Source organism: Budorcas taxicolor, chromosome 8, assembly GCF_023091745.1.
Source record: "Budorcas taxicolor isolate Tak-1 chromosome 8, Takin1.1, whole genome shotgun sequence".
NCBI lineage: Eukaryota > Metazoa > Chordata > Mammalia > Artiodactyla > Bovidae > Budorcas > Budorcas taxicolor.
In genome coordinates, this window is record NC_068917.1 from 73,459,484 (window position 1) to 73,483,771 (window position 24,288).

The 24,288-nt window shown below is 48.3% G+C and overlaps 1 protein-coding gene across 3 annotated transcripts in view; it reads left to right on the plus strand.

Annotated features, from left to right (window-relative positions):
* SLC25A37 (solute carrier family 25 member 37) overlaps window positions 1-24,288 on the plus strand; it is a 46,040-nt gene that overhangs the window by 17,119 nt on the left and 4,633 nt on the right. For all 3 annotated transcript variants that reach the window (XM_052645137.1, XM_052645140.1, XM_052645138.1), the window contains exons 2-3: window positions 21,720-21,948; window positions 24,137-24,193. In XM_052645137.1, coding sequence (XP_052501097.1) covers window positions 21,720-21,948; window positions 24,137-24,193 — 286 coding nt within the window. The remainder of the gene's footprint in view (window positions 1-21,719; window positions 21,949-24,136; window positions 24,194-24,288) is intronic.

Consider the following 24,288-nt stretch of genomic DNA (forward strand, 5'->3'; position numbering starts at 1 on the left):
TTTATAGCTCTCTGACTCCTTCCTGCCTGGGCCGTTTTATGAGCTCACTACCAGGAAGCTGAGTCATCGAGGGGTCAGCCGGCACAGCCACGGTCACCCAGCTTTGCCAGCAGCAAGGATGGGTGAGCCCAGACAGCCGGGGCATTTTGGGTGAACTTTGGTGGGAATGACAGGATGAAGGGGCCACTCCTTACCTTGGAAGGCTTGCTGCCGCCACTCCCATCACCGTGACGGGAATACCATCACTCTCCGTGGCTTGTATTCAGATCAGAACCAAAGAGACTGAAACATTGCATAGACGGTCAGCTGACACTCCTCTTTTCAGGGCTCAGCACAGGCTGTGTTGTGCTCCTGGCATCCAGCTGGCTGCGGTGACATCACCTTCCTCGGGGCCTCTGTTCACATCCCACCTGCAGGTACCTGCAAGATGGCCCCCTTCTTCCGTGCTTCTTTCTGCGTGACTCCCCCAGGCTTCCGGCCACTCCTTCAAAGTTGCTTCCGGGACCCTCGAACCTAAACTCGATCCCTGCCTTTGCTGTCACAGCATCTTTACCTTGTCCTTTGCTTCAGGATGGTTTGCTGTTGTCATTCAGTTGCTCAGTTGTGTCCGACTCTTTGCAACCCCAGGGACTGCAGCACTCTAGGCTGCCCTGTCCTTCCCTATCTCCTGGAGTTTGCTCAAACTCATGTCCATTGAGTCGATTTCAACCATTTCTTCCTCTGTCACCCCCTTAGTTTGTAACTTTTTATTTGTATGATTTTTGGTTTGCTCTTTCCCGCCCCTCCTGGACTATAACCTCCTTGAAGGCAGGGACTCTCTGCCTACCCCAAGCATCCCCAGCTCCCCTAGCAGCACACTCTTTGTTGTTGGGAGAATCTGTTGGTAGAATGACCCTGTTTTACCAACACGAGACTCCTGTGGTCTGACCCCTCTCTTTCATCCCCAGCACCCATTCATCTCTCCTCCCTTCTGGAAACCCTTCTTGTCATTCGACTTTGGTTTAAATCATACACCTGAGCTCTGTTTCCAGGATGAGGGTTTTCATTGGTATGAAATCTCATCTAGGATCAAACGTTCTTGCCATTCTCTTCAGCATTCAGGGAAACAAAAATAGCTCCCCTCGAACTTAGAAAATAATTTGTCTGTGCAGAAAGTAGTACGTGCAAGTGGATTTTGGAGACTGAAAGGTGAGCGTTCAGGATGTTACCTTTGGCATCTTTCCTCTGAGACCTTTAGCACATCAAGCCTGGTGGTTCTCGTCTTTTGTCCTCTTTCTCTGTTTTTGTCTGGTAGGAAAGGTATGTGAAGAAACGGGAGAACATCCCCTCCAGCTTTGACCTGGCCCCGCCTGCATGTAAATCTTTCAGCCTTACGGGGCTGATTTGACAGCAGTGTTTGTGGGAAATCTGGCTTCAGTAATGTCTGGAAAATTTCCTTGCGGCCCGTCCTTCGCCCTCTGGTGTTCCCCTCAACTCTGGAGCTTGGCTCTCACTGGGCTCATATCCTAGGCTCTTATCCTGCGTGTTAGGCCCCAGAAAACATGAAATGCCTCGCTCCGTGGGACATAGATGCTCAGCAAGCAGATGGCCGTTTGGGGAGGAGAGTGCATCTGGACCTTAAAATGCCTGCTTTGTGAATGAAATACAGTGTACCTCAGAGCCCTCCTCCATTGATTATGTATTATTATTGTTTATTTATTTTTGGCTGTGCTGGGCCTTTGTTGATGTGCAGGCTTCTCTCTAGTTGCGGTGAGCGGGGGCTACTCTCACTGCGGTGACTTCTCTTGTTACTGAGCACAGGCTCAATAAGTCGTAGTCCACAGGCTTAGTTGCCCCATGCCATGTGGGATCCTCCGGGACCAGGGATTGAACCCGTGTCTCCTGCATTGGCAGACAGATTCTTTACCACTGAGCCCCCAGGGAAGCTCCTCAGTTCTTGAGTGTCTGTTGCAGTAAAGCACAGTGCTGGGGCACAGAGATCACAGCATCTGAGCTGCCTCTTCCTTTGTGTTTCTCTCGGACTTTAATAGGAGGCAGGCATGCAGATGCATCACCTGATATAATTAGTAGTAGAGGAATGAGCAAGAGAAGGCTGGCGACAGGGTAGCTTTGAAAAGATTTTTTTTCCTGTGGATAATAGGCTAATCGTGAGGCTTCCTTTGGAAGGTGTGGTCTCTGTGGAAGGGTGTGGAAGCCGGTCTTGCAGAAGCTGGCAGGACCACTCTTGACTGGGGAACCGTGCATGGGGCTTGTGAGGTACCCGGCTCTCTGAGTCTGTCCAGGGTGGATCCGGGAGAGCTGTCACCCACAGCCCTGAGTTGGCCACCTCTGCTCCCTGGCTCTGAAGGCAGGGCAGGAACCACCTGTGTGGTCACCCAGTCTCTCAGATACAAATGTGTGGCTGGTTTTTGGCAGCTACTGCCACACCTGAACAGGTGGGATACTGCTTCCTGGCGTGATGGCCTTGGGCTGGGACAGGCCTGTGTGTACTGACCTCCAGCCTGTGGAAAAGGGTGAGCATCCCAGCTCTGCATCTTAAGCCTTTCTGCTGTGTGTGTGTTTAGTTGCTCAGTTGTGTCTGACTCTTTGCGACCCCATGGAGTGGAGCCCACCAGGCTCCTCTGTCCATGGGATTCTCCAGGCAAGAATGTAGGAGTGGATTACCATGCCCTCCTCCAGGGGATCTTCCCAACCCAGAGACGGAACCCATGTCTCTTGCATCTTCTCCATTGGCAGGCAGATTTTTTACCACAGTGCCACCTGGGAAGCATCAAAGCCTTTCTGTCTTCCGTCAAAGCTTCTGCCTTCGTTCCATCTTGGGTGGAATTTCCCGGTACTTCCTCTAGGCTGGGAATGTTACTGTGTCCATGGGGATTACATGGTGCATTTGAGACTCCTGACTGCCTTCACCAAACAGATAAACAAACCCCAAACTGCTCTCCCAGGTGTTCAAGGAAACCTCAGGGAACTATTGGATTGTGGCCAGACTTCAGACTATGATTTCAGAAATGCATGTGGAGTGAGCTATTGATTAGATTGTTAGTGTTTAAAAATTGTGGTTATTAGAAAAATCATTTTAAATTTAAAAATGTCTTAAAACTTAAAAGGTTGTGGTTAAAATACATATAAAACTTGCCATCTTAACCTTTTTTCAGTGTGCATTTCACTACTGTGGTATATCGACATTATTATTATTATTGTTTTTGGTATATCAACATTATTGTACAACCGTCATCCCCATCTACCTCCAGAACTTTTCTCATCTTTGCAAACTGAAACTGTCCCCATTAAACAGCATCGCCTCATTGTCCCCAGCCCCCTGGCAACCACCATTCTACTTTCTGTCACTTTGCATTTGACTATTCCAGATACCGCATCTAAGTGCAGTCATACAGTATTTGTCTTTTTGTGACCAGTTTATTTCACTTAGCATCATGTCTTTGACGTTCATCTGTGTTGTAGCACAGGTCAGAATTTCTTTCCTTCCTGAGGCTGAATAGTATACCATTGCATGGATAATATCACCTTTTGTTTATTCATTCATCCATGGATGGGCACTTGGGTTGCTTCCAGTTTTTGGCTATTTTGAAGAATACTGCTGTGAACGTGGGTGTGTGTGTGTGTGTGTGTATATATATATATATATATATATACACACACATATGTCTTTGGGACTCGGCTTTCAGTTCTTCTGGATCTATACCCAGAGGTGGGATGGCTGGATCATGTGGTAGTTCTGTTTTTAATTATCTAAGGAACTTCCATACTGTTTTCCATAGGGGCTGCACCTTTTTACACTCCCACTGGCAATACACATGGGTTCTAATCTCTGCTGGAATTCTTTTTGTTTTTTCTTAATACAGTGTTTAAAATTTTTATTTGTCTATTTTTTATTTTTGGCTGTTCTGGGTCTTCAGTGCTTTGTGTGAGCTTTCTCTAGTAGTGGTGAGGGGAGCTCCTCTTTGTTTTGGTGCACAGGCTTCTCATTACAGTGGCTTCTCTTACTGCAGAGCATAGGGTGTTTGGGCTCAGTAGTTGTGGTGCGTGTGCTTAGTTGCTTCGAGGCGTGTGGAATCTTCCCGGACCAAGGATGGAACCCGTGTCTCCTCCGTTGGCAGGTGGATTCTTATCCACTGTGTCACCAGGGAAGTCCAATACAAGTGTTTTTAAGCCGTGGTTCTATAGTATAGATGTATAGTATATAACATAACGTACATTTACTGGTGGCTCAGTGATAAAGAATCTGCCTGCCAGTGCAGGAGATGCAAAAGATGTGGGTTCAGTCCCTGGGTCAGAAAGATCCCCTGGAGAAGAAAATGGTAACCCACTCCAGTATTCTTGCCTGGAAAACCCCATGGACAGAGGAGCTTGGTGGGCTACAGTCCATGGGGTTGCAAAGAATTGGAAACGAGTTAGCAACTGAGCACACAAGCACGCATCAAATTAAACACTTCCCCTCCCAAGCATTTGTTTTCCAAAGGACTCGAGTGGCTTTATAGATTTAGAATGGTAGAAGTCAGAAAGAGACTTAGCGATTCTAAGACTTAGAGACTCTGACTTAAGGTCTCTAAGACTTAGAGACCATCTAGGATCAGACTAAGACTTAGTCTTAGAGATCATCGAGTGACTCTATTCACTGGGTGTGTGTGTGTGCAAAGTCAGCTTTAGTCGTGTCCCACTCTGTGCGACCCTATGGACTGTAGCCCACCAGGCTTCTCTGTCCATTGGATTCTCCAGGCAAGAATACTGGCAGGGGTTGCCATGCCCTCCTCTAGGGGATCTTCTTGACCCAGGGATTGAACTCATGTCTCATCTGTCTCCTGCATTGACAGGTGGGTTCTTTACCACTAGCACCACTGGGGAAGCCCATTCATTAGACAAGTATTTGCAATTGTAATGGATGGGTGACTAGACAGAGGAAATCTCCCACATCTCGGGTTTACCTGCTGGTGGGATTTCCTGTGGATACCCAGCCAGGAGTTCCTTAGGGACTTGTTGGCAAGGCTGGATGGGAACTGAGGCTTTCTGACTCTCGGCGCAAGACTCTCTCCTTTTTGTGTGAGAACATTTGGGGGGGATTGCCCTTGTTTGGGAAAGTGAGACATTCTTGGAAATATCTGTGCCCGGCAGTACCATGTGGGTTTATTTATGCCCAGAATCTGAGGGGCCTGAGAGCCTGCCCCACCTACGGGTAGAGCACAGTGGAGGGAGCAGACGCCCTGTGCCCAGTCCTGTAGCTCAGTGTGGCCCCGGCTGCCTGTTTCTTTGCAGTTCAGAGGGTGGCAGGTGCTTGAGCACTGGGGAGGACCTTCACCCTGTGGTGACCGTACAGGAATGGGTGCCAGTCAGCAGTGTCAGGGAACCTTGGCACTTAAGGGCCTTACCCTGGCAGGGGCCCTGGACTTCAGCACCAGTTAAAGGTCTGAATTGTCCTGGGCTCTTAGTGAACTTTCTGCAGCTCTTTCATCTTGGGCCCTTTGCACTAAGTGTAAGTTGACACTAGCTTTTCCCTCCCTCCTCTCTGACTCTCCAAGTTTCCTTCCTTATATAATCAGGATTAATGTAAGCAGCAGGTTCCATTCATTTAGAATTGGGGAGCAAAGGGAGGTGAATGTGGAAACGGAGTGGGTGGGAGGGACCGAAACCCTTAGAGGCTTCTATGTGCAAATCCCCTCATTTTCCTGGGCTTCAGATTCTCTTCTGTTAAGAGAGGCAGTGAGAACGTAAAGGCTGCCAGTCATTCCCAACAATGGCTCAGGTCATCTCATCCAAATAGGCAGTGATTTGTGGGGTGTTGCTTCCAACCAGGGTGGATTCTGGGGGCATCCTTCTCTAGGAGGTGGTCATCTTGTGAAGGAATTCAAGTACAAATGACATCTTCCTAGGAATTTGCTATGTATCTCCTCCCCACCACCACCAAATTGGGAATTCCCTGGTGGCTCAGGAAATCTGCCTGTAATGCAGGATACCTGGGTTCAATCCCTGGTTGGGAAGATTCCCTGGAGAAGGAAATGGCTACCCCCTCCAATATTCTTGCCTGGAGAATTCCATGGACAGAGGAGCCTGGCAGGCTACAGTCTATGGCGCAAAGAGTCAGATGCGACTGAGTGACTAACACCCCCACCAAAAAGAACCAAAAATGTAAATAAAAGCCCCAGCAGCTGGATGCCAGACCTCAGGCAAAGGGCTTTTCATTCATTGTATTTTTTTAATCTTCACAGAGACTAGAAGGTGGCTGCTGTGATGAGCGCCATTTCCAGAGAAGGAAACAGTGTAGGAGGGATTGAGTAACTTGCCAAAGGTGCAAAGGTGGGAGGAGGAAGCTGCCGGGCTGGGATGTAGGTCATGTGGGGCTCCAGAGCCTGTTCCATTGGTCTTTGAGGGTCTGGACTCCATTGGAAACCACAGGGCCACCTCCTTTGTCAAGCCTCTTTCTGGTCAGAGGGGGTTAGTGTGGGGATTCCATTGCTATTGCTTTATTGCTTTTTAAAAAATATTTATTTATTTATTTTTGGCTGTGCTGGGTCTTCATGGCTACTTGCAGGCTTTCTCCAGTGGCAGTGAGTGGGGGTAATTTGCAGTTTCGGTGTGCAGGCTTCTCTTGTTGCAGAGTACGGGCTCTAGAGCACAAGCTCAGTAGTTGTGTTGCACAGGCTTAGCTGTTCTGTGGCATATGGATTCTTCCCAGAAGGGGGATCAACCTGTGTCTCCGGTGTTGGCAGGCAGATTTCTTGCCACTGGACCACCAGGAAAGCCCCCAGCTCTTTATTTTTATTTACTTTACCACACCGTGTGGCATGCAGGATCTTAGTTCTGGACCAGGGATCAAACCTGTGCCCCCGGCAGTGGAAGTTCAGAGTCCTAACCACTGGACTTCTAGGAAAATGCCCTGTCCCTTTATTGTCAGGTTGTAGGAACTGTGGCCTGGAGTCCTCAGTGCCTTGTGGCTGGTAGCTTCCTTTTGGGACCCTGGGCTCTGTTTAATTTTTGGCCTATCTGATTCTGTAGTCTTAGTGATTCAGTTCAAGCCTGTAATGAACATCCTTTGTGCCAAACAGCCTTTTATGAGCAAGCAGGGAAAAATACCCATATCTCCTATCTAGGCAAGATTAAGCTAGTTTGGGTGGTGGTTCTTAATGATATTTCAAAGACATTTGTATTAACATAGGTGATTCCATACTTGCTGGAGCCCTTTTACAAAAACTTTTAGTAATGGTCACATTTACCAAGCATTTCCTCTACTGTGCTAGGTGGTTAATGTGCGCTTTTTTTGTTGTTCAGTTGCTAAGTTGTGTCCAACTCTTTACAACCCCAAGGACTACAGCATGCCAGGCTTCCCTGTCCTTTACTATCTCCAGGAGTTTGCTCAAACTTATGTCCATTGAGTTGATGATGCCATCCAACCATCTCATCCTCTGTCACTCCCTTCTCCTCCTGCCCTCAATCTTTCCCAGCATCAGGGTCTTTTCCAAAGAGTCAGCTCTTTACATCAGGTGGCCAAGTACTGGAGCTTCAGCATCAGTCCTTCCGATGAATATTCAAGGTGGATTTCCTGCTGTCTAAGGGACTCTCAAGAGTCTTCTCCTACATCACAATTCGAAAGCATCAGTTCTTTGGTGCTCAGCCTTCTTTATGGTTCAACTCTCACATCTGTGCATGACTCTTGGAAAAACCATAGCTTTGACTAGACGGACCTTTGTCAGCAAAGTGATGTCCACAAAGTAATGTACTTATTATATTTTCTCATTTGACTTCCCAGGTGGAGCTAGTGGTAGAGAATTCGCCTTTGCAGGAGACACAAGAGACACGTGTTTGTTATTCATTTCCAGAAGCGTATGAAGTAGAGATTTTCTCCCATGAGGCCACTGAAAGGCAAAGAATTTTAGTAACTTCACCAAACATGTGCAGCTCAAAAATAGTGCAGTGGTTGAGGACGGGGCCATTACTGTGTCCCCAGATCCTAAGAACGGAGTCTGGCATGTTGTCAGGGCTCAGTATGGGATGGGTGACTGAATGGATGAACTTCAGACCCCAGGCACTGTCTGATTGAATGAAATTTCTTTGAGATTCCCTGATTGGGATTTTTATAGCAAAATAACAGCTGAAGGAGGGTCAGGTGGGCAGGATCTGGGAGCTGGAGAGCTGTCCTGTCCTGGTGCAGTGGTGACCGCCTCTAGTGGCATAGGCAAGTCACACAACTTTTCCCCCATCAGTGAGGCAGCTTTGTGTGAACTGGATGGGTGCGACGGGAGAGCTCTGAAATCAGATGGAAACCCAGAGGAAATCCCCTCCCCACCCCTGTCATGCAGAACAGGTGATGGCTGAGCTTGGGGGCTGAAGTAGGGAGTGGGACTGTCTGGACTCTGCGTCTTCCACACACAGTCAATGTGCTGGTGCTCTGAGTGTGCTCCCAGGTCACTTCCATGGGGACACTTGTATTAAACTTCTTCTTCAGTGCGCAGTGGTGGCTTAGCAAATTTGCCTGGATGCCAGGAAGTCAGAACGCTTGGGCGAATGAGGTGTTTTTCCAGTTCTGCCCCTGATGTCTTGTCCTCACTTGTGGGTGGGGTGTTTTTAAGCCAATGACATACACAAGGCCACTGAGTCTGGGGAGGCCTCTGGGAGGCCAGGTGAGTGAAATTCTTCCTTGCAAGCAGCCTGGCCACTGGAGCATTTCGTCTCGCGTGTTTTTGGATCCCAACCGAGTGCCGGACATTTATTGTTGGTCAGGGTGTCTTTCCAGCCCACAGCCTGAATGGACAGGTGATTCAGGGTCTTTTCTAGAAGAGAGGTGAGTTCATGTTGAACTAGCTGCTAGTACCCTGTTCTGTGTGAGCGTAGTGGTGAGGCTGATGGCCAGAGTTGGAGAAGAATGATGCTGTGTGACCTCCAAGGGACTAGGTTCTGATGGCCTGTAAGTACCGTCTGGATATAGAGCCCTCCACCGCTCAACCCTCTGCCCCTGGCCCTTCGTGGACTTCCGCATCAAGGATTTAGGTGTTTTTGAGGCATCAAGGCTACTCGATCTTTAAAAGGTTGTGTACTTGAGCTGGTGTACATGTGACTTAGCATAGTCGTAGAAGTGGGGTGGCATCCCTGGTGGCTTAGACGGTAAAGAATCTGTATGCTGTGTGGGAGGCCTGAGTTCAATCCCTGGGTTGGGAAGATCCCCTGGAGGAGCGCATAGCAACCCACTGCAGTATTCTTGTCTGGAGAATCCCCATGGACAGAGGAGCCTGGTGGGCTACAGTCCTTGGAGTCACAAAGAGTCAGACACTACTGAGCAACTAAGCACAGCACAGCAGAGAAGCAGGGCACATCAGAGATGAGGGAGACGCTGCAGGTCACAAGTGACCTTTCCCCACATTTTCATGAGGTGGGGGTCGTGTAGCCTGGTGGTTAAGGGCATGATCTGGAGCCAGTCCATCTGACTTCCAGTCCTTTCTGTACTCTGTGACCTTGGGGCCAGTCGCTTATCCTACTGTGCCTCAGTTTCTTTGTCTGTAAAGTGGGTAGAGTTAGCTGGTGATGTGACTGCTTACTTATTATAATTATTTATGTATAGAGGCATTGGGGCTCAGAGAAGTAAAGCAGTTTGCCTAAGGCCACACAGCCCTTCAGGGCTTCCCTGGTGGCTCAGATGTGGCAGGTCCCAGCTGACTTGCCTTCTGTGCGACTCTTGTGTCAAGTAAGGGACGTAACCATGGAAAACACTTGACTGGAAAGTAAATTCCAAACACCTTGGCAAGCTCTTCAGGCAGGGCCTCCCCTAGTCCAGCCCTGGGCTGCCTTTCCTCCCAGCCAGCAAATGTGTTGTTGTTGTTTAGCTGCTAACTCTTGTCTTACTCTTTTTCGACCCCACGGGTTGCAGCCCGCCAGGTTCCTCTGTCCATGGAGCTCTCCAGGCAAGAATACTGGACTGGGTTGCCGTTTCCTTCTCCAGGGGATCTTCCTGGACCAAGGATGGAACCCGAGTCTCCTGCATTGGCAGGTGGACCCTTCCCCCGGAAGCCCCAGCAAACATGTGTTCACCCATCATCTAGGGTTAAGCCACTCTCCTGAGTTCCAGGCTCCTCCATCCACATCTGCATCCCCTGACGCGTGCCCTCTGGCCAGGCCCGCCTCCGTTCCCCAGACCCACTCGCCCATTCACAGCTCTCTCAGCCAGAATATTCTCTTTCTCTGCTCCGTTTACACTTTGTTTTTTCAATCAAAGTGACACTTACGGCTAAGTCAAAAATAAAACAGTGTGAACGAGATTACAATGACAGCTCCATTTCTTGCCAGTGTGAATACCATCCTTCTTTCCAGGTGAAGCTCAACTAACCCCTCTTCTGCCACCCTTTCTGGGTCGAAGGTGCTCTGGGGTTTGTGGCCTGTTACCAAGAGAAGTAGTGTCTGGTGCTGTGACTTTGTCACTGGGAGGCCGAGGAGGAACTTGGTTTGGGTTGTCTTGGTGGAATTTGTGTATTTCTATCATATGCATCAGGGGAGCTCTTCAGTTAATCCTGTTTTGTTTTGTTTTATTTGAAGTATACTTGACTTACAACATTGTGTTAGTTTACTATGTAATTTACAATATTGCGTTAGTTTCAGGTGTACAGCAATATATATATATATTTTTCAGATTTGTTTCCATTATAGGCTATTATAAGATATTATTCCCTGTGTTATACAGTAGGTCTTTGTTGCTTATCTATTTTATATATAGTAGTGTGTATCTGTTAATCCCAAACTCCTAATTTATCCCTCTCCTCCACTTTCCCCTTTGGGAACCATAGTTTGTTTTCTATGTCTGTGAGTCTGTTTCTATTTTATAAGTCAGTTCATCCGTATTATTTTTTAGGTTCCACATGTAAGTGGTATCATTGCTTAATCCTTTTGTCTCTAGAAATACCAGCACCTCTTAAGTACACTTCTAGTGGGCCTGAAACTTGCCGGATTGTGTTCTCATGATGTGTGTGAATGACAGATGACTGGGGTCCTTTGCAGTCCAGGCCCTGAGCTGTAGAGACAGCAGATAATCAGGAGCATATTAGGCTGGTTGGTCTGATGAAAAGAGCAAGTGTGCCTTTGGTGAACATTGGGCCCCATGGGAAATAAGTGAAAAGGCAGCTTGGGCCTGAAGGTTTCCTCCCCTATGTGTGAACCCACCCTCCCCCGACATCAGGGCCACCTGAAACTCTGGGAGGTCTGGGCCTTCCTATAGGCGAGGCAGGGACAGTGATGCCTGATTTAGCCGGAAACGTGTTCCCACCACCTCTCACCTCATTTTCTGTTCACCTTTTCTACCTGGTTTCCAGTGAGCCGGCCCTTTGGCTGCTCCCATGTTGTTGTTCAGTTGTTTTGTCTGATTCTTCGTGACCCCATGGACTGCAACTTGCCAGGCTCCTCTGTCCTTCACTATCTCCCGGAGTTTGCTCAAACTCACGTCCATTGAGTCGGTGATGCCATCCAACCATCTCATCTTTGCCGCACTTTTCTCCTTTATTCCCAGCATCAGGGACTTTTCCTGATGAGTTGGCTCTTTGCATCAGGTGGCCAAGGTATTGGAGCTTCCGCTTCAGTGTCAGTCCTTCTCTGAATAATGAATATTCAGGGTTGATTTCCTTTAGGATTGACTTGTTTAATCTTCCTGCTGTCCACGGGACTCTCACGAGTCGTCTTCAGCACCACGATTTCAAAGCATCAGTTCTTCTTTGCTCAGATTTCCTTATGGTCCAACTCTCACATTTGAACATGACTACTAGAAAATCCATAGCTTTGACTGTATGGACTTTCGTCAGCAAAATGATGTCTCCTATGTAGGGGTTCTCAACAGAGGCTTTCAAATGCAAATGCCTGGACCTCCCCAACATCAACCCCCACATGCTTCTGATATGCATTCTCCCAACAGCCCCCCATTTTTTGCAGGGTGTGGGAAGCAAGGAAGGGCTGCTTTAGAGGAGTCATTGTTCTCTTTCTGGTTCCTAAGTTTTCCTTTTGATTAAAAAAAAAAACAGAAACAAAGTATATTCTCCTATGTATCCACTTTTGCCAACTTGAGAGACATAAAAAGACACCATTTGGAATTTTGAACTTGGAAATATAACCCAGGTTCAATTCCTCCGTTGGGAAGATTCTGCTAGAGGAGGGCATGGCAACCCTCTCCAGTGTTCTTGCCTGGAGAATCCCACGGACAGAGGAGCCTGGCAGGCTACAGTTCATAGGGTCACAAAGAGTGGGACACGGCTGAAGCGACTTAGCACACAGGTACGCACTTCAGATAATCAGGCATTAAGCCCTGGAGGTTGGGGACCCTGGTCTTACAGGATTTTCTGTGTTGCTCTGATTCTGGTTCATATGTGGAGAGTGATGCTGGCGGTATCCTCACGCCTGAATTTTTATGATTTCTGCACATGTTTTCAAAGGGCCAGGGTGTGACTGTAGGAAGCATCACCGGAAGTCCATCCCCTGTAATGAATATAATGAGGCCACAGGTTCCGTCCGAGTCAGGACGCTGCTGTTTTGAAATCAAGTGCTGAAAGTTTTACTGTGCGTTGGTTCCCTTGATGTGGTTTGGGTTTCTTCATCTGCTATACATGCCTCCTAAGGATTCTGGAAGGCGAGATAGGGCTTTCCAAGCCCTCGATGAGGTCTGTGGCTTTGCTCTGGAAGACAATCCTTTCTCCACAAAAAAGAAAAGCTAAAAAAATTTAGAAAGTGCCCCAAAAAGGCCTTTCCCTCCTGGCCTGCGTGGGAACCGGCTCTTGGCTGCAGTCTCTGGCCCAGGCAGCTGTGCAAGGGGGCTGGGGCGTCCACAGCAGATAGATCCCACACACAGTGCCGTGGATGGACCATGGGTAGAAATGGGCTCCAGGGGGAGGGCCTTGCACCCATGGGTGGGTGGCTGAAGGGCTTAGAAAACAGAGAGAGGGCTGGGGGCGGTCCCGAAGTCCAGCTTTGTGGTTTGTTGATGATGTCAGTGCTACTTGGAAACATTTGGCAGATGGGAGGGAATTAAACTCACCAACTTGATATCTAATGCTGAAACAGCCACCACTGGGTGGCAGATGCTAACATTGTTTGGCATTTTCCTAGCACTTCCTGGGTGTTTAAACCTTCTATCCTTTTTCCCGGAAGGGATCTGGAGCAGAGACTCCTGAGTGACCTTCTGGAATGCAGCCCTCGTTCCCTTATGGGAGCAGGGCCCACTCATCATGTTTGTTCGTTCACACCATGAACTTGGAGCCCTGTGCACGCCCCTCCCTGCCTGCCTTCCTATCACGCCTGCCTCTGAGGAGGAGCATGGCAACTGCATTTGAACGGATGAATGGATAGATTTCCCATTATCTTTTTCTGGTCCTGGAAGTGCTGCATGTTAGGGGAAGTTTTCTTATTACTTGGTTTTTATTTTTGAGGGATTCAGAAAGAAAGGTTGGGAATCCCCAGCTGTGTCCAGGTCAGGTGGAGGACAGTGGCCCAGAGATGCTGTGGAAGGGGGCCAGGCTGGGCTGTCCTTCGTGGGATATGCAGGGAGGTCTGAGGGCTCCCTCCGAGGCCCAGCGTGTCCCCTTCTTTTCTGAGGGACACAGATCTGTGACTCTTGGGCAAATCCCTCTCCCATTCTAGGCCACAGTCTCCCAGCAGAAAAGGCAGGTGCTGAGCCAGCTCTGCTCTCCACCCAGCACTTGAAGCCCATGTTATACGATCCTTGGAGCTCACCTGGGACAGAACACACATTTTCCACTCCCTCCCTGCCCTCTCTATAAGCTAACAGGCCTGCAAGGAGGGTTTGCCCTGTTCTGTATTCTTGGTGGCGACTTTGAGGAAGGGGCTTGTCCCCTCCATTGCAGTCTTGCTGGCTGTGATGGAACCTGTTCAATAAATACAGTGTTTATATCATTGATGTGAGCCTTCCTGTAGAATTGATGTTCTAGTCCTTGGGACTGTGGAGGATTGGGACAGTGGATGGAGCCAGGCGGGGAGGGGTACTTGATTAGATCAGATGCAGTGAATGGCAAAACCAATCTCCTAATCTTGGGTGCATGCTGAGTCACATCCAACTCTTTGGGAGCCTATGGGCTGTAGCCCGCCAGGCTCCTCTGTCCTTGGGATTCTCCAGGCAAGAATACTGGAGGGGCTTGCCATGCCCTTCTCCAGGGGATCTTCCCAACCCAGGGATCGAACCCGTGTCTCCTGCATCTCCTGCATTGCAAGCGGATTCTTTACCCACTGAGCCACCTTGGGACCCCAGGCACTGTCCTTCATGAGGCCCTTTTGAGAGGAAAAGCAGTATGCAGATTGACATGGAGTAAGGCTCCATCCCAAGCAGCACAGGGCTCGTCCTGCTCATTTGTTCCCCATCCCCCTTCTCAGGTCTGGTCTTCCAGGCTGTTCCCTGCTGCCTGCTCTCTGCAGGGGCTCCCCAGGGGATCCTGTGACCCTTCGAGCGAGCTCTGCACTTCCTGCTTCCAGGGTGTGTGCCCTTGGCCACAGCTGTGTTTTCTCAAGTATATTCTGCAAGGTGTAACCCATTATTCAGAGAGAAGAGGCTTCCATGGCCAAGGACAGATGTTGAAGTGCCTTGAAACAAAGCTCCATGGTCGACTTTCCTGCAGAACTTCCCAGAGTCCTGGATGCACTAATGTACATTATGAATTTCCAAGAGAAGAGAATTAAAATGCAAAGAATGGGTGTTTGTGATATGGAAATAGGAGAGCTGGACAGCTAGGCAGGAATTGAAACCCCAGGATGGGAATGGCAGTTGGTGAAATTCTGTTTCAATTTTTTTTTAAATTCTAATTTCTGCCCTCTCTCTGTGCCTCTTCATTCATTCATTTTGTTTTTCCTTCTAGTCACTCTTACACCCTGCCCTTTTAAAAGATTGTGGTAAAATATGCATAATATCAAGTGTACCATCTCACCCATTTTTAAGTGTCCTATACAGTGGCGTTAAGTACGTTTGTATTGTTGTGCTCCCATCACCACTGTTCATCCACAGAACTCTATATCTTGCAAAACCCCAAATCCTACCTTTTAAACAATAACTCCCCACATCTGCTCCCCCCTCAGCTCCTGACAGATCATCATTCTGCTATCTGTCTCTATGAATTAGAGGCCTCTAGGACCTCAATAACCTCAGATATGCAGACGACACCACCCTTATGGCAGTGAAGAGGAACTAAAAAGCCTCTTAACGAAAGTGAAAGAGAAGAGTGAAAAAGTTGGCCTGAAGCTCAACATTCAGAAAACGAAAATCATGGCATCTGGTCCCATCCCTTCATGGCAAATAGATGGGGAAACAGTGGAAATAGTGTCAGACTTTATTTTGGGGGGCTCCAAAATCACTGCAGATGGGGACTGCAGCCATGAAATTAAAAGATGCTTACTCCTTGGAAGGAAAGTTATGACTAACCTAGACAGCATATTGAAAAGCAGAGACATTACTTGGCCAACAAAGGTCCGTCTAGTCAGGGCTATGGTTTTTCCAGTGGTCGTGTATGAATGTGAGAGTTGGACTATGAAGAAAGCTGAGCACCGAAGAATTGATGCTTTTGAACTGTGGTGTTGGAGAAGACTCTTGAGAGTCCCTTGGACTGCAAGGAGATCCAACCAGTCCATTCTGAAGGAGATCAGTCCTGGGTGTTCTTTGGAAAGAATGATGCTAAAGCTGAAACTTCAGTACTTTGGCCACCTCATGCGAAGAGTTGACTCATTGGAAAAGACTCTGATGCTGGGAGGGATTGGGGGCAGGAGGAGAAGGGGACGACAGAGGATGAGATGGCTGGATGGCATCACCGACTCGAAGGACGTGAGTCTGGGTGAACTCCGGGAGTTGGTGATAGACAGGGAGGCCTGGTGTGCTGCGATTCATGGGGTCACAAAGAGTCAGACACGACTGAGCGACTGAACTGAACTGAACTGAGGACCTCATATAAGTGGAATCATGCACTGTTTGTCCTTCTGTGACTGGCTTATCTCACTTGGCATCATGTCTTCAGAGCTCACCCGTGTAGTAGCGTGTGTCAGGTTTTCCAGGTGATGCCAGGAGTGAAGACTCTGTCTGCCAGTGCAGGAGACACTAGAGACATAGGTTGGATCCCTGGATTGGGAAGATCCCCTGGAGGAGGACATGGCAACCCACTGCAGTCAGTATTCTTGCCTGGAGAATCCCAAGGACAGAGGAGCCTGGGGGGCTACAGTCCATGGGGTTGCAGAGAGTCGGACACGACAGACTGAGCACGGTAGCACCTGTGACAATTTAAGATGAATAAAATTCCACTGTGTGGGTGGATCACATTCTGTTTATCCATTCAGCCATTGATGGACACTTGGGTGGTTCCCTCTCACTCCTAACTTTTTCTCCTTCTCTGGCCGACAGGTAGATAGAAAATGCCATGCCCTCATATGTACATTTTATAGGCAGAGTCACAGAAAAAGATAAAAAAAAAAAGGTTACATTGATTATCTCCTCTCTGGCTTCAGTCCCTGCCATCTCACTTTCCGCTGCCCACCTTGAGCTTCTCTCAGTCTGTCTTCTGAGACTGCTTTCCCGATCTTATGTAAATGGTGCACATGATGACTCCTGCTCTCTCTTCTGAACTCCTTCTGACAATCCTTGTCATTCTTCCGTTTTATTTCCTCGCTGTCTCCTGGTGCCTGACACCGAGTGGGTGCCCCCTGTAGGCAGATTGGAGAAGTGAAGGTGCCACAGGACTTAAGAGGCACTGGATTCAAGCCTGGCTGTGGGGGTTGACATGGGCTAAGAGGGGGCTTCCCTGAGTCCTCAGTGCTCACGGGCCACTTGCTTCTGTTCTGGCTGTGGCTTATTGAATGTGGCCTCTCCTTGAGTAATCCAGCACCTGAGGACAGAGAAGTCCAATGAGTGTGCAGACACCCAGCTGGCCTTTTACAGGAGGATCGTTGAACCCGCCTGCCAGTGCAAGAGATGCTGTTTCGATCCATGGTCACAAAGATTCCCTGGAGAAGGAAATGGCAACCTACTCCAGTATTCTTGCCTGGGAAATCACATGGACAGAGCCTGGTGGACTATAGTCCACGGGGTTGCAAAGAGTCAGACACGACTTAAACACACACACACACACACACACACACACACACACACATTTCCCAGGTGATTCTGATAATTAGCCACTGTTCTGATCCCCCGCCTTCGTCTCCCAGTTGAAGACTCTGGGGACCAGAAAGACAGATGCCACAGCCAAGGCCACTGGCCTTGGACCAGGATCCCTTCTCTTGGCTCCTTGCTGCGGTGCTGTGTTTTCTCACATGGCCACACCCTTGCTTGCCAGGGTCTGCTGGGACTGAGAAAGGCCATCCTCCGTAGGCTGGTCTTGCCACCCAGGCTAGAAATCGTGAGGGAGGAGGCTTGGACTGCTGCTGCACACCTTCCCCAAGGCGGGTCTCTCCTTTGGGAGTGGGCATGGCAGGAGCCACTTCTTACTGACAGGCTCCAGCTAGGTCCCCAGGGACAGGCTGCTTCCACTTCCTTGTGGTTCAGAGGCTCACACTCTGGGCTTGAGAAATGCAGCCGAAGAGGATTTTTCATTAATGAGGAAAGCTCTAGATATAAAGGGTGATGAGAGGGACAGGTAATTCCGGGAAAGTGTGCTTGTATTTAGGGGCGGCAAGAGACACAGTACTGCTTTACCCTCCTTGGTATCTGAAGTTGTGGGTGTGTTTGTTTGCTTATCTGTACATTTAACAAATATTTATTGCTCCCCTACCCCCACAGGTGGTGCTAGTGGTAAAGAACCAACCTGCTAATGCAGGTGATAGGGCTTTGATCCCTAGTTTGGGAAGATCCCCTGGAGAAGGAAATGGCAACCCACTCCAGTATTCTTGCCTGGAGAATCCCACGGACAGAGCAGCCTGGTGGGCTACAGTCCATGGGGTCACAAAGAGTGGACACAACTTAGTGACTAAACTATATATTAGTTTATAGTGACAACTAACTAACTAAATATATATATATAAAACTGAAATGACTTAGCATGCACACACCCCATGATTAGACACTATAATAGGCGTTAGAGTGTGCTGTGACTCAGACACAACCCCACCTCCATGGAACTTTCTAGAACTCCATGGAATGTTCTGGAAGTCTATTTACAAGAACCGTATTACTTAGCCTCTTGAATGAATCCCTTATTGTCATTAACCAGAAGGTTAGGAATAGGCATTTAATTTTCTCAGCCATTCTCTAGAAAGAGGAAAGAGGCTTAGAGAGGTTAACTGTCTTATCCAGGGTCACACCATAAGTGATAAGATCAGTTCTGTCTGATAGCAGAGCTTGCCTTCTGGGCCACCTGGTTGTACCACCTCCTGCCTCAGGCTCCTGGTTTTTATCAGAGCAGTGATCAGAAAAGGCCATGGGAAGTACGAAGCTTCATTTGCTGTAAAACTTAAGAAATTTCAAATATCCTTTAGAATTGAATGCTAGAGAATCTCTGCCGTCCCTGAAACAACATCTTCCTCTTCCAAGGACGGCACTTTGCATTTCATGTACATTATTGGCTCCCGCCAGCAGCGCACTTTAGAGCAAAGCCTGGGTTCTGAGTCAGCTCCCGCCCTGGTTGGCACACTCTCCCACTTCTTTCGTCTTCTTTGTCTATAGTGGGCCCACCATTATTGCGTGTGTGTGTGTGTGTGTGTGTGTGTAATCTCAGTCGTGTCTGACTCTTTGCGACCCTATGGACTATAGCCCGTCAGGCTCCTCTGTCCATGAGATTTCTCAGGCAAGAATACTGGAGTGGGTTGCTATTTCCATCTCCAGGGGATCTTTCCAACTCAGAGATCGAACTTGGGTCTCCTTCATTGGCAGGCAGATTCTTTACCAACTGCACCACCTGGGAAGCCTTTTGAAATGAGTTGGAGTAAAAACTCAGTTAAAAAGATAGAGACGCTGACCCTGTCCATTCTACCCTGGGAATGTGGGGCCCAAGTGTCTGGTGGCTTCTTCTGATTAGTTCAGGGGCATTTTCACTAGTCTGTGGTAGAAAAAAAGGAGAGGGAACTAGTATTTATATAAATCTAACTTAAAGACCAATTTGGTAATCAGAAGTAGTCTTGACTTTTTTTTTTTTTTTTGAAGCATTAAAATTGTCTTGGGACTTTCCTAGCAGTCCAGTGGTCACAACTTTGCACTTACACTGGAGAGGGCAAAGGTTCAGTCCCTGGTCAGGGAACTAAGATCCCTCAGGCCGTGCAGCATAGCCAGAAAAAAAAGAGTTCTCTCTTTTAGGAAATGATTATCAAACAGGGCAGTGGTGCCTGTTGCTTATATTGCTATTATGTTTATATCCTTTCTTGGCAAAATGAAAATTTGCCTACAGTGTGCCCAGTTTTTTTGTGGTTTTACTAGCTGGCAAAATCCTGTGTCTGAAAATGACTGCCAGTTTGGTTTTCACATTGTCCCTCTGAGCCCCAGGGTTCTTGGAGGGGGCCAGATTTTGGCTTGGGGAGTGAGAGGAGGGCGCAGAGCATTTTGTCTCATTTACAATCAGAGGCTCTTCTGTTTTATAGGTTAGTTTCTGTATGATTTTGTCTGGAGGTTGAAGGGTATTCCTACCAAAGTTTGGAGATGCTCTAGTCTAGACTGTGTGTGTGTTTGGGGGAGAGGAGTAGGGGAGAGAATGATGCTTTTGCAGGACTGAGCCAGTGATCTTTGTCCATAAATATTTCTTACCTGCTGTACTGGTCAGGGCTCTTCAGAGAAACAGAGCCAAGAGGGTGTGTGTGTGTGTGTGTGTGTGTGCGTGTGTGCGTGTGTGTGTGAGAGTTGGTTCACGTGATTGTGGAGACTGGCAAGTACAAAATCAGTGGGACAGGCCAGCTGGGGACTCAGGGATCTGTTGATGTTATAACCAAAGATTAGAAGCAAAATTCTTTCTTCCTAGGGGACATGAGGGTTTGGTCTTTTTACCCTCTTCAGGCCTTCACCTGATTGAGCGAGGCCCACCCATGCAGTGGCAGGTAATCTGCTTTATTCAGCGTCTGCTGCTGCTAAGTCACATGAGTCGTGTCCGACTCTGTGTGACCCCATAGACGGCAGCCCACCAGGCTCCCTTGTCCCTGGGATTCTCCAGGCAAGAACACTGGAGTGGGTTGCCATTTCTTTCTCCAATGCATGAAAGTGAAAAGTGAAAGTGAAGTCACTCAGTCGTGTCTGACTCTTTGCGACCCCATGGACTGCAGCCCACCAGGCTCCTCCGTCCATGGGATTTTCCAGGCAAGAGTACTGGAGTGGGTCACCAGTGCCTTCTCCGTATTCAGAGTCTACTGACTTCAAATGTCAATCTCATCTATAAACTGATGTTAATCTCATCTATAAAATGTTGCTTCACAGCAGCGTGTTTGACTGTAGTTGGAGCCAGCCTGAGTACTATGACCTTGTCAGGTTGTTGACATATAAAATTAACCATCACACCTACTCAAGTGCCTGCGGGGTGTGATGGGGATGACAGAGATGGGGAAGGCTGGTCTCTGCCTCCAGGAGGCAAGACTATACTTAGGAAAAAATTAACACATTATTGACCAGTGTGATGTGAGAGAGAGTTGGTTCACATGATTGTGGAGACTGGCAAGTACAAAGTCAGTGGGACAGGCCAGCTGGGGACTCAGGGAGGAGTTGATGTTATAACATGTATTAATTCCACAGGCATTAGTTTTTGCAAAAATCCCCCAGTCTTTAACGTGTTAAGAACATGACCATATATTTCAGTGCTAACTTGTAATGATGAAATGTAAAAAGTATTTAGAGGAGATGAGGAGGCGAGGGATGGAGGATTCCAAGGAGATTTATGGTTGAGGCTGAATAGGAACTTTAACAACGCAGAGGACTCAGATAAGTGAGGACACAGAAGTCTTGAGAACCAAGTGGGAACCCTTGGATAATAATAATACTTCTATTTGACTAGGTCTCTGAGTTTATTGCCACCTTCCTTGGTGGCTCAGATGGTAAAGCATCTGCCCACAACGTAGGGGACCAGGGTTCAATCCCTGAATCTCTCAAGGAAGATCCCCTGGAGAAGGAAATGGCTACCCATTCCAGTGTTCTTATCTGGGAAATCCCATGGACAGAGGAGCCTGGTGGGCTACAGTCCATGGAGTTGCGAAGAGTTGGACATGACCAAGCTACTAACAGCGCTGAATTTCTTAAGAGTTTTCAGACCCATTGTTTCATTTGATGCTTGTGGCAATCTTGTTTTTTTTTCCACTGAGGCTCCCAAGGCCCAGAGAGGTTAAGGGATTCAGCAGAAGTCACACAGCTTGCCTGGAGGAGGGCATGGCAACCCATTCTAGTATTCTTGCCTGGAGAATCCCATGGACAGAAGAGCCTGGTGGGCTACAGTCCATGAGGTCACAAAGAGTCGGACACAACTGAAGTAACTTGGCATGCACGAACTCACACAGCTTGCCAGTGTCTGGGCACGTCTTTCTACTCCAAATCCTGCCACTCATCTTCTACTTGCTTTGCTGGGTATAATGAAATCCATGTGCGTGTTTGTATGTGGGTGTGTGTGAGTGCATGTGTATGTGTGTGTAGGGGTAGAGGATTACTCCGGGAAGGAGAAGAATAAAAGTTATCTTCACTCAGAAATCCTGTGAAACTATAAAAAAATGACCTGTTTTTCTCTCCCTCTCTCCCTAGATCTTCCTTTTCCTGTTGACCAGCTTCATTAATCCCTCTTTTTCCTTTTGTCGCCCTCCCCCAGACACGAATGCAGAGTCTGAATCCAGATCCCAAAGCCCATTACACAAGTGTCTACGGAGCCCTCAAGAAAATCATACGGACTGAAGGCTTCTGGAGACCCTTGCGAGGCCTCAACGTGATGATGATGGGCGCGGGGCCAGCCCACGCCATGTATTTTGCCTGCTACGAAAACATGAAAAGGACTTTAAATGCCGTTTTCCACCACCAGGGGAACAGCCACCTAGCCAACGGTATTTGCAAGCGTTTGTCTGGAGTTAGAAAGGTCTCTCATTCAACAGACCCTTCCCCAGGGTTCTCCTCCCTGTGACCCAGCTGCCTGACGCCTCATCTCCACCACGCTTGCTTACGAACCAAGGACTTATGTGTGTGCACACACACCCAGACATATGCGCACACACCCACACAGACACACACACACGCACGCGTGCTTTTTTTTTCTTTCCCCTCCTTCGCTTTCTGAAGTCTGGGGAGAATCAGTGACAGAGGTGTTTCATTGTTGAGTGGGTTTTGCCTTTTTGCTTTTTTTTTTTTTTTTTTAACATTCAAAAGCAATTAATGATCAGATCTAGGGGAAAAAAAAAACACCCTGAATAGGAACAAAACTTTTGAATGCTGGATTCCAAAAAAAAAAGTTATGTGGACAGCTTCTTTGAGACTATTTAAAAACTGACCCAACAGGTCTCTACAGCATCAAGATCTAACTAAGCTTTACAAGGTCAAGAAGTTTTATGGCTGACGAAGGATTTGCTCCTGCGCAAAGGACCTTTCCCTCGTAAACTTCGGGGGATCTGGGAATTTCACCCCCAGTCTCTTCCGTTTGTTGCATCTCTCTGCAAGCAAGGGCTGAAATAGTTTTCTTTTGTTCTGAGGGAGCCAGGCGGGTGGTGGGGCGGAAGGGGGAGTGAGTTGGCCACAGGCAACTGTTACGTAGGCTTGGCTTACTGGGTTTGGCTCCTGTGGGTTTGGTTCTGGTTAGTTTCTGTTTGGGTCTGGAGTGCAACTCTGGCTGGTGACACCAGGAGTCTTTAACAAATTTATTTTTCAGCAGCGGAGAGGTAGATGTAACTGGCAGAGCAACTTTTTTTAGCACCTTCTCCAAAGCATCATTCCCATCAGCAAACCTTGGTAAAAATGACTCCATCTGGCTGGTTTGCAGACATTTATTTTGCTTTTTAAAAATTGGCCCCTACTTCCATTTGTCCAAACGGTCGCCAAGATCTGCAGTCTCGATATCTCCAAGTTCATGGCCTCAGGGCCCCGCTTTTGCTAAAACTGCTCTAGCTCCTTGGCGCCTGGACCCCTTGGAGGCGAGTTTACGTTCACGTCAAGGTCTGCCCAGCGCAGCTACCGCCTCCCTGTGGTGCGCTCTGGTTGCAGTCTGGTCTTTGCAGATGACCCTACGTGTGTGTGGACGAGGGAGGGGTTACGTAAGCGTTTCTGAAGCTTAGCCTGTGTCCTTCATTTCTCCCACTTTCCAGCGGTTGTCTTGATTATTGGGCAGTGTGACCTACAGACAGAGGAAACCCAGAGTCAAAAGCAAAATTCCAGGCCGGAATCTGGCTTTTGAAGCCAGGCCAGAGGAGACCTGGGCTTGGTTGTCCCTGAGACATGAGACATGGCCGTCCCTGAGACATGTCATCGCTTTGCAAACTAACCCGGGTAATCTGCCCTCGGCAGGTCTTCTGAGCATTTTCCCCTTGGCCATTTGCTTTTAAAAAAAAAAAAACAAAAAACAAACCTGGATTTTACTAAGGAATTTTCTTAACGCTGTCTTTTTCCCCCTCCTGTTTGTATGTCGTTGTTGTTTAATTGGTAAATCGTGTCCCAGTCTGTGACCCCATGGACTGTAGCTCACCAGTCTCCTCTTTCCATGGGATTCTCCAGGCAAGAATACTGGAGTGGGTTGCTGTTTCCGCCTCTAGGGGATATTCCCGACCCAGGGATCGAACTGGTGTCTCCTGCATTGCAGGTGGATTCTTTACCGCTGAGCCACCTGGGAAGCCCCTATGCTTGTATACATGATATCTCCTTCGATTGCCCCAGTTTAAGGGCAGAATGAGTTAATCTGTAGACAAAGGCCAGGGATGAGAAAGAATTAAAATTTCAGTGGTGGAAAAAGCCACCAAAGTGTGGTTTCCGGTAACATCCTGTGTTGGCAGGTCTAGCCTTTTCCTAGGGAAAATGAGGTTTCTGTTGAATTGAAATGTGAGTAACGGTGTCTGTGTTACCTTCCCCTTTTTCATCCAGGATTTTCCACGATTGCTTTAGGATTTCAAGAGTCGGTGCTCACCTGGGTGGACGGGTAGTGAGTTTTGCTTCTTGGAAAGCCAGGTCCAGGGTTCTGTCTGACTTTAGGGGCCAGGAACTTCCTGAGAAGCCCCGGTCCCAGAGGGTAATTTTCTGGAGTTTGTTTTACAGGGATAGCTGGGAGCATGGCCACCCTGCTTCACGACGCAGTCATGAATCCAGCAGAAGGTAATGTTTCATGGTCCCAGGGAGAGGCAGCAGGGCCTGTGCAGAGGGGCAGGAGCAGAAGTGGGGGGCAGGGCAGCAGGTTGGGCAAGGGGACT